This window comes from Aythya ferina (genome assembly GCF_964211825.1).
Source record: "Aythya ferina genome assembly, chromosome: 3".
NCBI classification, from domain to species: Eukaryota; Metazoa; Chordata; class Aves; order Anseriformes; family Anatidae; genus Aythya; species Aythya ferina.
In genome coordinates this window covers 116,677,893-116,692,171 of record NC_140298.1, presented here as the reverse complement: position 1 = coordinate 116,692,171, position 14,279 = coordinate 116,677,893, and the positions used below count along the sequence as shown (strand labels likewise).

The window sequence follows — 14,279 nt, the reverse complement described above, 5'->3', positions numbered from 1 at the left end:
CCTGTTTCCACGATGAGTTATTGGAAGAGCCACAGCCCAAAGCATTCAACATAACATTCACCCAACCACCACTGGTCATAGGGATGCTGCATTCAGCTGAATTTCTGGATTCATGATGATTTTGCAGCTCTAGCTGCTCAGAAATACCTGCCTTGTTTTCCGTGGATTTCCAAAATGACCAGCCAAAATGACAAAGCAATTCTTTTTAATTTCAGAAGCTTTCTATTTATTATTTTCTCAGGTGCTCTTTCTTGCATTATTATGCTCACCTTTAAGAGGCGTTCAGAAAACAAATTCAGAATTACCAGCTCAGGATCAAGCAGCCTTCATTCAGCTGGCACGATGGAGATGTCCATGGACCTCACCAATGTGTGAAGGAAAGCAGAAGACTATTCAGATACTTCCTTACCACCTTTGCCAGTGTGCTCGGTAGGGAACAGACGATATCAGAGCCATCATCAGTGAAGCATTAAAGTAAACAGGAGGAAAGATGATGCACATGGTAGATCCAGATCTGAGCAAGAGCAAAGGCAGCTCAGAGGACTTTGCCTTGCAGGTCCTACCTGAGGAGCAGTGATCCATGGGGCTGTGAAGAGGCATTGCATTTTATTTTTTTTTTCTGTAAGAGACAGTTTTTTTTTGCATTAATTTTCCTGTAATTCCATACCAGAGCCAAACACCTACGCGTGCTCTTTGTACCAACGCCCACGAAGCTGTGTGCAGTGCCCCTCTGAAGGGGCAGAGATGAGGGTGGGTGAAACCGTGCCGTACACCCCTAGCAAAGATGTGGGCGTGCAAACTGCACGGGGGGGGCTCTTGAGCAATGCAGCCCTGCCTGCTGCTAGCAAACCCTGGCCTTCCAAAGGTCATCCATCGCCTGCCGGCATCTGGGCTCATTACCCAGGAGGAATCCCGTCCTAGGCGGGGGGTTGAGGTGCTGCTGAAGGCTTGGTTTCTCAGCAAAGTCATGCTCAGGGGAGTGTGTCATGCTCAGGGCTTTGGGTGGCTCTGCAGAGACCTTTATGTGGCTGGAAGTGCCCCTCTTAGCTACCCTGGTGATGGGGCTGAGTCCCTGCAAATGGTCTCGAGTGTTTTGCCAACTTCAGGAGATGAAAGTCAGGTTGGTTTGGCCTGTGGGAGGAAGCAGGAGCAGGGAGAAAAAGAGAGGGCAAAGTGGTGGGGAAGCAGCATCCGTGGATGGGGAGATGAAGGAAGGAAGGAGGCAGAGAGCAGATTTCCATGGCACTCCCAGAGGCTGATAGATGCTGATCTGTGTCTATCTCCAGGAGATATGTAAGGGACAGAGACAGCAGATATCAAGGAAATGGTTAGGGTCCTGTTCCCAACCTCTGAGAAATAGCATAGTCCTATACTGAGCTATTTTCAACCCACAAAGTGTACATTTCCAGCAAGAAAGTGACTGAAACTAGCTGCAATGCCAGAAAACCCTCCCCAAGTCAGCACTCGCTGCTTATCCCCTGACCACAGCCATCACCATGTGTCCATCTCTGCACTTCCAGAGCACGTAGAGGCCTAATGCAACCAGCAGCAGGGGTAAAATCCCTCTTTGCTTCACCTGGGCTACCACTTTGCACAGAAAGATCTTAAGACAGCATTTGAGAAGCACACGCTTTGGTGATGAAGGCACAAGGATGGAGGGCTTGGTCTCCAGGCAGGTGTTCCCCTTTCTGTTCCTGTCCCCAGCAGATGCAGGCCCCTGGAGAGGGGAAAGCAAACGCTGCATCCAGCCCCCGTGCACCTTGTGCAATGCACTGATTTGTTAATTGGACATTGATTATGCACCTGATCACGTCATGGGTTGCATAACCACGGTTTGCCTCTGACATTGACCTCAGGAGATGGGAGCTGCTTTCCAGGGGGCTAGAAATGAAGTAACCAGGTAAAGTGAAGTGCATAGATACTTCATCTAAGGAAGTCCTTCATGTGGCTTGTTTTCGTTGTTCCTTGAAGGATAATACTTCAAGGCAGCTTTTCTAAATCCATGGATTTGTTGTCTGTTAGATTGGTAATGATCCTTCACAGTGCCAAAGAAGGGAGGCAGAGACCTGAGACACTTGACTTCCAGCATGGGATTTAGATGCCTCTCACAAGCACCTCATCAGGTGCTTTTTTTTTTTTTTTTTTTCTTTCATGACAGTGGCACCCAAGCAGAGACAGGCATGGAGAGGGTGCACAACTGCATAATTTAATCAGGATGCCAATCTGCGTGAAAGATAGTTAATTAATCCCAAATAAAGCACAGGGAAGACTTCTAGCAGCTAAACAAAGAGGTGTTGCAGACAGCTGAGCTATGGGTAGGTAGAAGGGAAGTGGCTGCTGGAGCAGCTTGTTAAAACTCTGCAACTGGTAGATAATATATATATATATAAATAAAGAGTCAATATAATTAGTAGCACAAAATATAATTAGTAGCACATACAGATTGAAAAACTACTTATACAGGTAAGCAGAACCTTTTTCTAGGTCCTGAGATCCTATGGTGTGGAGTGGCCATAGTATCGTGCACCTGCCTTAGCTGCCAAAACAAGGTTACCACATCAGACTGCCTGCCGGAACGGCTCCTAGCCCAGACCTATCACTGAAACAGCCCAGGAATTTTTGGCAGAGAGCTAGCAGAGGTCAAAACTGTCAGGGCTGTTCCAATAATTTAATATTACGGATGATCAGGTTTCAGTGCTCATGTCCTGACACTATTTAATCTGATAGTGCAGACACAGACAGGTCAGCTGAATCACTGTCCAGGCTCCACTGACTGTATTAGCCACACCTCAGCAGATTATAATGAGGTTTTGGACATGGCAGACACAACAGGCTTGTCTATTACCCACCAAAATAACCACACGTACAGGTGAAGGTCGATGCCATGCTGACCTATCTGATATACGTGACTCTGATTCTTGTGGCTACAGCATTAGCAGCTTCCTCCCTAACTAGAGATCCTATGGATTTTCTTTTTGATGACAATGGTGCAAAAATGAGCAGAAATCCTCCTGGTAGACCAGAGGAGCAGTCCTTTGGTGCTGCATGGAGAGAAGAATTCAGACACCACTCACTGCCTAATGAAAATGCTTCTGGTGTTTCATTTTCTAGTCAAATGCACACTAATTCTTAACATTCATATTTTTGGGCTACTTCTTAAGATACCATCCACACAGGATCCTTAGCGCCTCCAGGAATCTCCCTTTTGCACAGACTTTAGGAGCACAGAGGACATTGCATTCACCATGCCAAATTTCAGCACCAATGTGTACATGTCTATTTGACTGACTCACTGTAGGGGTTGCAACATGAGGATGTATGCAACGGAGATCAAAGCAAACAAGGGCAGCCAGGCTGCTAATAGATAATAATTGACCAGGTTCCCAGACCTCAGCACGTCAGTGTCCTTGAACCTTACGTGCACAGGTGGCTTCCAGCCTCTTCTGCCCACCTCAGATCTGTGCCTTTTTGATGATGCTAGGAAGTCTCTCACCCATTGGGATTCTTTATTTTCTCTTTGCTATGCTTTTCTTCCTCTAGAAAGTTTAAGGAATTTCTCTAATAGAGGACCTTTGCTCTGAGCCTTACAGAATTATAAAATCACAGAATGGTTTGGGTTGGCAGGGACCTTAAACCCTGCCTTGTTCCAGCCCCCTGCTGTGTGCACAAGCCCTGCCCCAAGCCCAGGCTGCCCCCAGCCCCATCCAGCCTGGCCTTGGGCACTGCCAGGGATGGGGATGAGGAATATGCACCCATCTATCCACGTGAAGTGGCATAAAATACTCTACTGATAAGTTATATGTGGGAGTATTTTGCTCAAGAGCAAAGTGTATCGAGCAGAGTGTTTATACTAATATGGATGAAGCTACACCAGACCTCATGTCCTCATTCTCATCATTCCCTTAGCAAGATGGTCCCAAAAGGCACCTCACGGGATGGGAAGTTAATAAATGGACATGGCAGTGGTCATAATGATACATGGATTTGCAGGCTGGTCGGTGTGAGCTACTCCTTCCCCTATCTATGTGTTATATGCCTACGTGTGAAGGGATGTAGATCCCTATAAAGGCATCCAGGTAGAGATGCAGAGTGAAAATCTCTTAGCACCCTGCACCTGAGGTCATCTACACTGCCAGAAAGATGGCTGTAAATTTTATTGACAATAACATCCTATGAGGAAAACTGTAAAAGTAGAACAATCAGCTACAAATGTAGGGAAAACTTAGTGTGTTGGTTGAAATTGCCCTATGTGCACATAGCGATGGTGATGAGAGGAACACAGGATCTCAGTCTTGTTCAGTCCAGTTCTTTTATCATTTTTCCTAAGTCTTGGAAGCTTCAAAGGTCAAAAAGAACAAAGCATTATCAAAATGCATTAATTTACTTCACTTTTGACCAATAGACTATGAAGCACTACAAACATAAATCACTCTGCATGTACTGTAAGGATTTGTGCTGTAATTAGGAATGTAAGGAGAATACTGAAGTGTGTGTTAGCATAAGCTTGGTGTTAGTGGGACGCAAATATATGCTTTTCTAAATAATCACATGCCTGTGTGGTTTTAAATACATACTCATAGTTAAATTGGCAAAATCAAGACTTATCATTGCCCAAATACATGTACCTCTTTATCAATAACCTCTCCCAAAAGCACAATGGTTCTTAGACCCTAAAAAACCCCCATCCCAACATTTTACTAGTCATTAGCTTCTAAGCTGTGCTTGAGAGGAAACATTGATGAAAAAAGCAACCGACACTGTATACAGTGCTTGTTATGAACTACGTTTAGCTGGAGGTAGTTTGTCATCCAAGGAAGGAAGAAGAGGAGAAAAATACCTGCCTTGCAGAAGGGGGGAAAATCTGCTCAGTCACTCTGTGCGAGCCTTTATCAGGACAAGATGACGTTTGCAAGGGCTGTTCCCACCCAACAATTCAGATTTTACTTGCAGTGATGTCTCTGAAAAGCTGTGCTGCCAGGGCAAAATTCAACAAAATTGGATTGAACCTAAATATCCATCCGTACCTTATGGATTTACAAACTTAAACCTATTTGTAAATGGAACAAAATAAAGAGAGCACCCTTCTGAGGTGTTGCTCCCTTCATGAGCATCCAGAGATCTCCATCTGAGGATGAACCAAGTCCTTTTGTGCTTAACTGCTGGAGCAGAGGTGAAGGAGCTTGTGCTGGGTTAATCTGACCATCTTGCTGATCTCAAAGACAAAACTAAATGTCTTCAGAGCATTGCATTTCTTCCCTGTCTCTCATTAGCTACCAATATTTTCATCAAATTCTTCATGTCCTGCTTGCATTGCATTATTCCTTTGTAAGATTTTAAGTGAAGTCCCTTTGAACTATTTGCCTAGGCTGATTCCTCTGGGGCAGGCACCTCCTGGAGTTCCCAGCTCCTGTTGGGAAGTTAAAGTTCAACAGAGATCTCTGTGGGGCTCCTTCCTGGCCCTGACTGCCTCAGGGCATAGCTCCGCTCTCACAGCATCGTGTCCCAGCCCCAGGTCCCTGCTGCACAAATGATTCTGCTCTTCGGGCGTTTTATACAGGTTTGGCCTGGTTTTAAGCAACCAGCTTGCACCTGTCTTTGTTTTTGCTAGGTGCCAAAAGTGGTGGAATTTTCCTCCTGAATGACATTCGCAGGCTGTGCCTGTGCTGGCGAGGCTTAAAATGGTGCTCGCTTTCCTGGAGCGCTGCTTTCCTTCTGAAAGAAATAAGGATTTTCGGCAAGGTCCATGAATACTCTAGCAATTTGCACCCCTGAGATTTTAAGTGTTTGACTCTGTAATAGATTTAGCTTGTTCCACAGGTGAAAAATGGTGCAGCCCTGAAAGCAAGAGGAGCGTGTTCAAATGCTGCACGTGGCAGCAGAGTTGTCACCACCTTCCCCACTGCCACGTTCTGATTTTGTCTGCAGAGAACTTGACTCACCCCTAATATGAACCCCCATCCCTAACATAAACCTCACAACGCTGTCAGCCCCTCCAAATGCAAGACAGACGGGGGAAAACCCACATTTCAACAGGTCTTCCCCATTAAAAAAATATATATAAATAAATAAAAATAAAAGTGGGGGTGGGATTTTGCTGGTTTCTTCGTGTTTATGTTGCAGGCAAGGTGTCTGCCTCTCAGCTGTTATCACAGGGTGTCCTTCACCCACTGACAGCTTGCTGGAAGAGAAAAGACAGGAGTGGCAAAGCTCAGACCCCTGCTCTCCTCTCCAGTAGAAACGTGGAAAGCTGGAGGGTTGCTGGCCAAAAAGGGCTAATATCCAAGGCAGTGGTATGCAAAAAGAACATTCTGGGGTATTTGGCAGTTCCTGGTGATTAGATTTGATGGCTGAAAGAGCAAAATCAGTGTTTATTTTATTGCTCTTCTCTGTGTTTGCAGGTAACTCACCTTGCTGTTACCTTCTTAGCTTGCTAGTTAGCACGTAGGTTAAACGTAGGCATCAGTAATGTATTCAACATGCTGATCCTTCTTAGAACAAACGTGCCATTAACTTCCACTTAAATCTAATAAATGAAGCAATAAGGAAGCAAACCACTGAAGCAGAATGCCAGAAGTAGGAACTGAAGGAACGCCTGGGCGTTGATGGGGATTAATCTATTCATGCATGGCAGTGTATGGACAAGGGGTAGGGGCTGTGGCTGCAAAGCTGCTGCAGTAGTTTGGCATCTACAAACCCAGGATTTCATGAAGAAGCTTCAGTGCTTTGATCCCCTAAATGATGTTTCTCAAAAAATTCACAGCCCCTGGGATCAGGCTCTGAAGTGAAGCCCAAGATCTTTCACGTCTGAGTTTTCTGTCTGCCCATTTCACCAAAACTCAGCATTTTAAAAGTCAGTGTCAGATCTGCACCTCTCATACGGCAAACTCAGCTTTGCCAGGGCTAAAGGTAGACCCTGAAAGGCCCTCCAGGAACTCAGAATCAGTCACTGGCTCCATCTGCTGCTACCTTTTCTCTTTGAATCTGGAAATCACCTTCCCTTCAGTCCAAGGAGAGCCAGCCCATCTGTATCAGCCATGAAGCTCTTATGAATCCAGCCCATTCTCCCAACATTTTGGGGCAATTAGAGGGGAAACAAAAAAGGACATCAAAATCTAGTAAAAATGCAAGGCACTCAAGGTGGGATATGAGTGGGAACTAGAGGAGGTAGAGACCTTTGTGTCAGCTCTCTGCAGACACCTTGGAACTTGTATAAAAGCAAAACCACATCAAAACTCAAATATTTCCCTGTGCTTTCTTCCAGTTACAGGGTTGGGGAGACAAAATGCTCTGTGACTAGCCAGCAAATGACAGACCCAGAGCCAGTGCTGGGGCTGGGCTCTGGCAGTGCCTGGCTCCCAAGACACTGCACGACTCATCCCCGTGCCCTTGGTGCAAACAGGTCTGCAAAAGCTGAGCAAATTGGTGCAGCCTGGTGGGGCTTGGTTGGTGGTCCCATTACACAACTGGCTGACACAGGCAGTGGAAATTCACTGCTGCAGGTTGCGACATTTTTGCTGCACATTTCGCTGCAGCCTGCGATAAGGGGGATAGCCAAACTGCTTGCCAGGAGGCTGGGCGAAGTTACTGATTGACAAAGGGCTCAGCCATCAACATTTCACAGCCTTTTCACGGGCCCTATAAATACCGGCTGCATTCCCTCGCCTCTTCCTCAGACAAACTTCATCCCTTGTCGGTCTTTGAGGAGCTTCGCACGGGCACGCAATCCACAGCTGAGCCATGAGGATCCTTTACCTGCTCTTTGCTGTTCTCTTCCTCCTCTTCCAGGCTGCTCCAGGTGAGATGCAAGCTAAATCCCACCAAGAACAAAAGGGGATGCAAGCAGAAAAGTGTGCGTAGAAGAAAAAGCAACGATGGGCAAAATGTGATGCTGTTGGGCTGGTACCCAGCATCCCAAGAACATCTGTGCTCATCAGAGCTCTCCTCCTTAAAATGAATGATTTATTGTGTATTTATCCTTAACGTTTTAAACAAAAACCTGAGATCTTAACATCCTCCTCTTCTCACAGGTTCTGCTGATGCACCTTTTGCAGACACGGCGGCATGCAGGAGCCAGGGGAATTTCTGCCGCGCCGGGGCATGCCCACCCACATTCGCCGCCTCGGGATCATGCCATGGGGGGCTGCTGAAATGCTGTTCCAAGTACGTGCTGCAGGGCTGAGGGGTGTCGGGGGGCATTTTCCTCCTGCCATTTCTCCTCCTGTTTCCTTGAGCAGGATACAAGTTTCTGTGGGTCTTGCAGGGCAGTTGTTTGAGAGAAATTTGGAGTTAGGGGGGCCACATATATGTGTGTTTAAGGAGATAATTAATTTTAATGGAAAATATTTATGAGGGTAAAAGTGCAGGAGAGCCAATATTTCCCATAACTCAGTATTTTTTACTTTATTTTTATTCATTCTTTTATTTTGAATTTTAATGGGAAAAAAATAACTTTTTAAAGGAGCTTATTAGGAAAATATCTCACAGTACTTTCACTTATCAGAGGGAAAAATGTGTCCTCCATCCCTCTGTTCTTTTCATTTCCAAAATGACCTAGAAATTCAATTTGAAATACAAAAAACATCTCTCCTTCCTCCCATAATTGTGCACCTCTTAGGTGAAGATCAGTGAATTTGTGGGTAGGTGGAGAAAAATTGCATGGATATTTCACTTCTTACTTTGGAGACCAGTTTCTAATAATGTCTGGAGCTTCCCTGATTTAAATCCTTTTAAATATGCATTCGGGGAGTGCAGTTTAGCTTAGGATAAAACATACTCCTTGGGCATTTTAGTTCTTACAGCAGTTTTGTTTAATTCATTGCCATGTGATGATCATTGTCCACTGCAGCAATTATCCCACAGACTGAATTCAGTTGCAAATTAGGAAAGGTTCCTGTGTCTTTTGAGAAAATAAACAGTTAGGGACTCAGATCCTTATTTTTCTGAGATTTCCAGGGTTCCTTATTCTGTTATTTACAGACTTGTCAGGGTTTAAATGTTCCCAGCAACTGAGGAGAGTGCGATGAGATGGCTCCAGGGAACAGCTTCATAGCATTTGCCCAGCAGATGGAGGTCCTCAGTTGTTAGGTTAGCACAAGCTTGCTCAGACGACAGGCTCAGTGGTTTCAAGGAACCCAAGTCACACCAATATTAGGATGTGTTCGCTGCCGTGACATCAGTGATAAGTAAGGAATTCACTTAGGAATTTGGGAGAATAAATGGTGCAGATGCAACCAACTAGTAGTTGGTTTTACAAAGGAATGATTTGATTCCTCTTGTCTCCATGAAAGCTTGTTCCCTTTAGGAAACATTTTCTACTGATATCAAACAGACTTGTAAGAGCAGATGGGGGATTTCCAACCCCGAATATCTGTAAGAACATCTGTTAGGCCTGCTCCAAGGAGAATTGGGGCTGGGAAAGGAACAAGACCTTCTGAGTTTGGTTTCAGCTGTAATTTTTCTGCAGAAATTCTCTTTCTGGGAAGAACATCCCATCTGTGATATCAATGGATGCTAATGTTCAGGATTAAATATCTTAATATTAATTAATGTCTTTAATGTCTATTAAATATTTATCATGTTGTTAGATTTACAGTTGGGTTGATTCACTACAGTGGCCAACAGGATATTCTGATATACAACATCATTATTTTTTTTTTTCTAGCTGAGGGTTGAACCTACTTGAAAACAAATATATGAAATACAGGTTTGACTCAGTAGACTAAATTGTGGTGTTTAATGGCATTTGAGATGCCCTGGAGTATTTAAAGCACATTTATAGGTCTGGCTGATATAGCACATGACCGAACCCACCCAGTACATTTATTCTGAAAGGTAATTGTAATTAGCAACTTTAGAGTCTTTTAGAGATTATGCTTCGATTCCACTTCAGCAAAACAACAAGAGCCTTTGTATCCTTACAGGATTTTGGCAGAGTAAGAAGAGAGGGCTGGGTCAGCACCCTCGTACCAGCAACGTCTCCACTGCCTTGAGGAGGTGATTTTGATGGATTCCTCCTCCGTCTAAACCTGCAAATGAGCATTCCAAGAAGCTTCCAGAGGGCACGTCCTGTTAGCACACTGCTTCTGGAGATCCAGGTGTTTCTTTGCTGAAGTCACTCCCTTTTTTTGCTTTTAATTAATACACAAGCCACTTTGGCACCTTGGCCACCTATTCCAGCCTACCTCACAGGGATGTTTGGTTGTTCAATCTGTTCCTGCAGCTCTTGGAGCATGTGAAGCAAAAAATATATTATTATTTTATTCACACACAAAAATAAATGTCTTCTTAAACCAATAACTATGATCTCTTATTGTTGCTAGCAGCAACTTTTTTTGTTTGTTTTGTTTTGTTTTGTTTTTCTTTTAATCAAGGCTTGTAGAGTCTAGCAATGTCTTTAAACAGATCAGCCCATGAACTTTCACATATTCTGAAGTGGATTGGAAAAGGTGAGAGCTAAAACAGAAGTCAGCTTTGATAATGGGACCAAAGTTGTTGGGAGGACAAGACTGAAAGCTGAGTGTGAAGAACTGTACAGGCATCTCTTGATAGTGGGTGGATGACAAAATGACAATCAAGAAGGTCTTACACTGTTGCAAACATGAAATATGACTGCACAAACACAATGATGGGGTCTGAACTATCTCTACCCAGAAATGAAGTTTTGGATGATATATAAATTATTTTCAAAAACATCAGACCTGTATTCATTAGTGGTCATAAAAGAAAATTAAAGGATATTAAAGGAAAATTACTCTAAGAAGAGTAATAGGAATAAAATCACTTATTATAATGATGCCATGTATAAACACATGGTGTATCAATAAATGATGATTTTCATGAAAATCAGGTTTCTCCATCTAATATAGTTTGCATTAGGTCTAGCCAGACCTCACTGCAGCCTTTCAGTACTTACAGGGGACTTGTAAAAAAGATGGAGAGCGAGTGTTTACACAGACTGATAGTGGTAGGATATGGGGGAATGGCTTCAAAATAAAAGAGGGGAGGTTTAGATCAGACATTGGGAAGAAATCCTGCCTTGGGCTTTAAGGTCCCTGCCAGCCCAAACCATTCTGTGATTATATCCTGTAGGAAACATGATTAAACACAATAAAAAAGTGATTAAGCACCCTGTCAGTCAGAAAAGCAAATCTCTGACAGATACTATGGCAGGAAAGATTCCTTCTTCTAAAAAAGACTCTTCTGGAAGAAGAAATGTGGCTTGGAGAATGTTACAAGGGGAGAGTTGTCCCATGCCTTTTCCCACACAGGAAGAAGGAGGTATAAAATGTAGGAGAGACTTTAAAGAAATACTCACAAGGAGCTCTGTCCTCCCAACACACACATACAAACAAAAAGAGAATCACTGCAAAAGGCTTTGTGTATGCAAAACTGACTTTTTTTTTTTTTTTCTTTTTTTTTTTTTTAGCACAGTCCCCAGCAGCAATTCCCATACATAATTCAAGGATATGTCAGACTATCCCCAGTAGATATTTTGGATATGGTTTCTCTGTGTTTTGGAAAATGCAGATTTAACCACAAGATCTACAGTGCTAGAGTACAAACCCTAGGTTTTTTTTTCATTGCATCCTCCTACAGTTACAGACTCACAATAAACTTCTTTTCTCCCCCCACGTCTAGTCATGGAAGCAAGAAGTCAATTATTTTGGAGTCAATTTCTTATGTTCTTAAAGGAGGATGGGGCAAGACAAGGCTGATTTCACCCAGGCGCATTAGAAAAAAATAAAATAAATAGGATTTTCCAGGCACTGGAGCCTACTTTTAGGCAATTTACTTGTTCTCTGAATCTGGGTCATTAGTTAGCTAAAGAGATTGTTCTTTACCCACAGCTGTAGCCTTTTTGGGGGGGTTGAGGTGGGTTGATGGTGGGTGGGTGGGTAGGGGAGGATATAATCACTTTAAAAAGAACCCCAATCAGAAACACAAAGGAAATGCAGAAATCAGAAGAGGTCAAATTAACACGGAGGCTATGTGGCTGTGTATTTCCTTCCTCTTGTCTTAACTTCCCCATCAAACAATCCTGTCTTGTTAGCCTGAAGAGGACAGGACGTCCAACTTTTCCCCATTACTTTGCAAAGATACTGTATGAGACTTCTTATTCAGGAAAATAAACAAATAATTGAAATAAAAACAACCTCTTGATTTCCCCCGCTCTGGATATGTCACATGAGGTTAGACCCCTTCTGAATTAACATCAGCAACAGGACTGTGCTCTGTCAGTGCTAAATGACACCACAGGGCTACATATTCCACCTATTTCTATGGTTTATCAAACAGAAAAAGCTTAAGAACATAGCGGTATCCCATGTTTGAATTCACCTCAAGTACTTTTTCTGGTTGGAATAACCTTACAGAATATCCAAACAATCTTCAGACAACTTTATTATTATTTGTTTTCCCCAGAACAGACTCATCTCTATTTTTAGATAAGATGGTATAAAGAAATTACAAAGTCTTCTCAGCTGCTACACAGGACCTCAGAAAACCTTTTGTTTGACCACCTGAATGAAGGACTGGTTTTCAAAATAATGATTGTCATAGGGACTTCCCCAAAATCTGCTGATGAGTGACTTCTCCCACTCACAGCTCTCTTCCATGGTCGGAGATGCTCCCGTGGCTGATCTTGGGCAGGCACTTGGGGCAGTGGCCTGGATACCCCCACTGAGACCTGGTTTCATGCATGAGCAGCCTCTACCGAGTGCTCCATGAAGGGGAACGAACACCCTGTACCTTCTGCCCACGGCCACCTCCTCTGTGCCTGGCTGTGTCCGTGCCTCCTGCTGACATTTCTTCCTTGCCCCTTGCTTTGGGATGGGGAAACTCAGCTTGCTGACTGCTTTTTATTTACTCCTAGGCTGCAAAGGATTTTGTCTAAACTGATTTTGCCTGTCTGCTCTGGTAGATTAGTTGCCCATCAGTTGTGATTAAAAGCAGAGGCTATTTCAGGTCTGGAGACATTTGCACTCCCTTGTCCTACCTCTCAGAAAACAGACTAAAAGTGGAAAATTCCCAAGATAAAAATAAAAACAACAAACCTACCAAGTTCCTGAAGGAATGGTGAGTCGAAAGGATGAGGTTACTTTTTCTGGGTGATGATTTTGCCTTTTTTCACAAGGGCAGGTCCTGTGTATACTCCCCCGCCTGCTCCTTCACTACCAGGTCAAATATTAACCCTAATGCACACCTCGGGAACGACGGCTTCCCATCAGTAGCAGCTCCACTGCCTTCCCTTTGTGCTGGGGGCTGCTTGCCAGCAGCTTCCCCTGGTGCCAAGGAGAAGGAAGAAGCGAGGCACCTCACCCAAAATCCCTTTCCCTGTCCCAAGCCATTTTTTGGGGGGCTGTTATGGCCCTGGTGTACCTACCTCCCAGTGGAGGAGCCAGTGGTGAGGAACATGGAGCTGTTCCCCCTTTCTTTCCCTCTCCTGATGTTGTTTTTTTTGGAGTCCAAAAAGCATTGAATAGCGTCTAACATGCTGACCCCATCAGGGTTTGCTCAGCAGTCTCACTCCCCCAAAACCAACACCCCTGGAAAAGGTAGGAGAAAATTTATTCAAGGAGAACACAAGTGCATTTTCCTTCTCCATTAAGCCTCGTGTTTTTGCAACGTGATGGCAAGCACCTTCACCCTTGGGGTCTTGTTTTTTGCATGCCGTGTTCTATGAACACGGACTGCCCCTTTCTTTTCCTCTGTCTGATGCTCTGCTATCAGAGATGAAGCTGTGTGTGTGTGTGAAACTTTAAGCAGGTGCACAGAGTATTTTGTTTTGTGGGGCTGCATTCATACCCTAGCTCACAGAGCAGATATCAGAGGGCTGGTCAGTGCTTGCTTAAAAAAAAACTATTTCAAGACATAGCGTGTGAGTGTTTTAACATAAAAGACCAATTTGGAGGAAAACAGTGGAGAAATAACAGAGGATTCCTTCCTGATTTCCTTCCTGAATCAAAAAAAAAAAAAAAAAAAAAAAAAAAAAAGGAGGCAATGCAGAGGGGTAGGGGCATAATTTCACCTTATGTACCTCTCATCTCCATGGATGGGACTGTGAAGAACCAGCTGTGAAGGCTGCAGCCTATTTAGGAACCTGTGCCTCTGCCTCAGCCACAGCTCTGGGCAGTGTGTGCAGACATACGTGCCCTTTCCATAGACCACCACTGCCCACCCCAATTCTCAGAGCTCCCTGGCAGAGGTCTGGAACTCTGTTTTCTCATCGTGTTTCCCAAAAACATCACTACAGCAACATATTGGGTCAACCCACCACTGTA

The 14,279-nt window shown here is 44.1% G+C and overlaps 2 protein-coding genes across 7 annotated transcripts in view; one reads left to right on the top strand and one right to left on the bottom strand.

The window, feature by feature from the left end:
• Window positions 1-13,157, bottom strand: part of LOC311433612 (gallinacin-12-like) — a 41,154-nt gene extending 27,997 nt beyond the window's left edge. For 2 of the 6 annotated variants that reach the window (XR_014690862.1, XM_084512912.1), the window contains exon 1: window positions 13,057-13,157. The gene's annotated coding sequence lies outside the window, so the exon portion shown is untranslated. The remainder of the gene's footprint in view (window positions 1-13,056) is intronic. The other 4 variants (XM_084512914.1, XM_084512915.1, XM_084512913.1 and 1 more) reach the window with 3 other exon arrangements.
• Window positions 7,663-10,293, top strand: LOC311433614 (gallinacin-10-like). Its single transcript, XM_084512918.1, has 3 exons — window positions 7,663-7,795; window positions 8,028-8,160; window positions 9,921-10,293. The coding sequence occupies exons 1-3, from the start codon at window positions 7,738-7,740 to the stop codon at window positions 9,934-9,936; spliced, it is 207 nt and encodes a 68-aa protein (XP_084369044.1). The 5' UTR covers window positions 7,663-7,737; the 3' UTR covers window positions 9,937-10,293.
• Window positions 13,158-14,279: the final 1,122 nt, after the last annotated feature.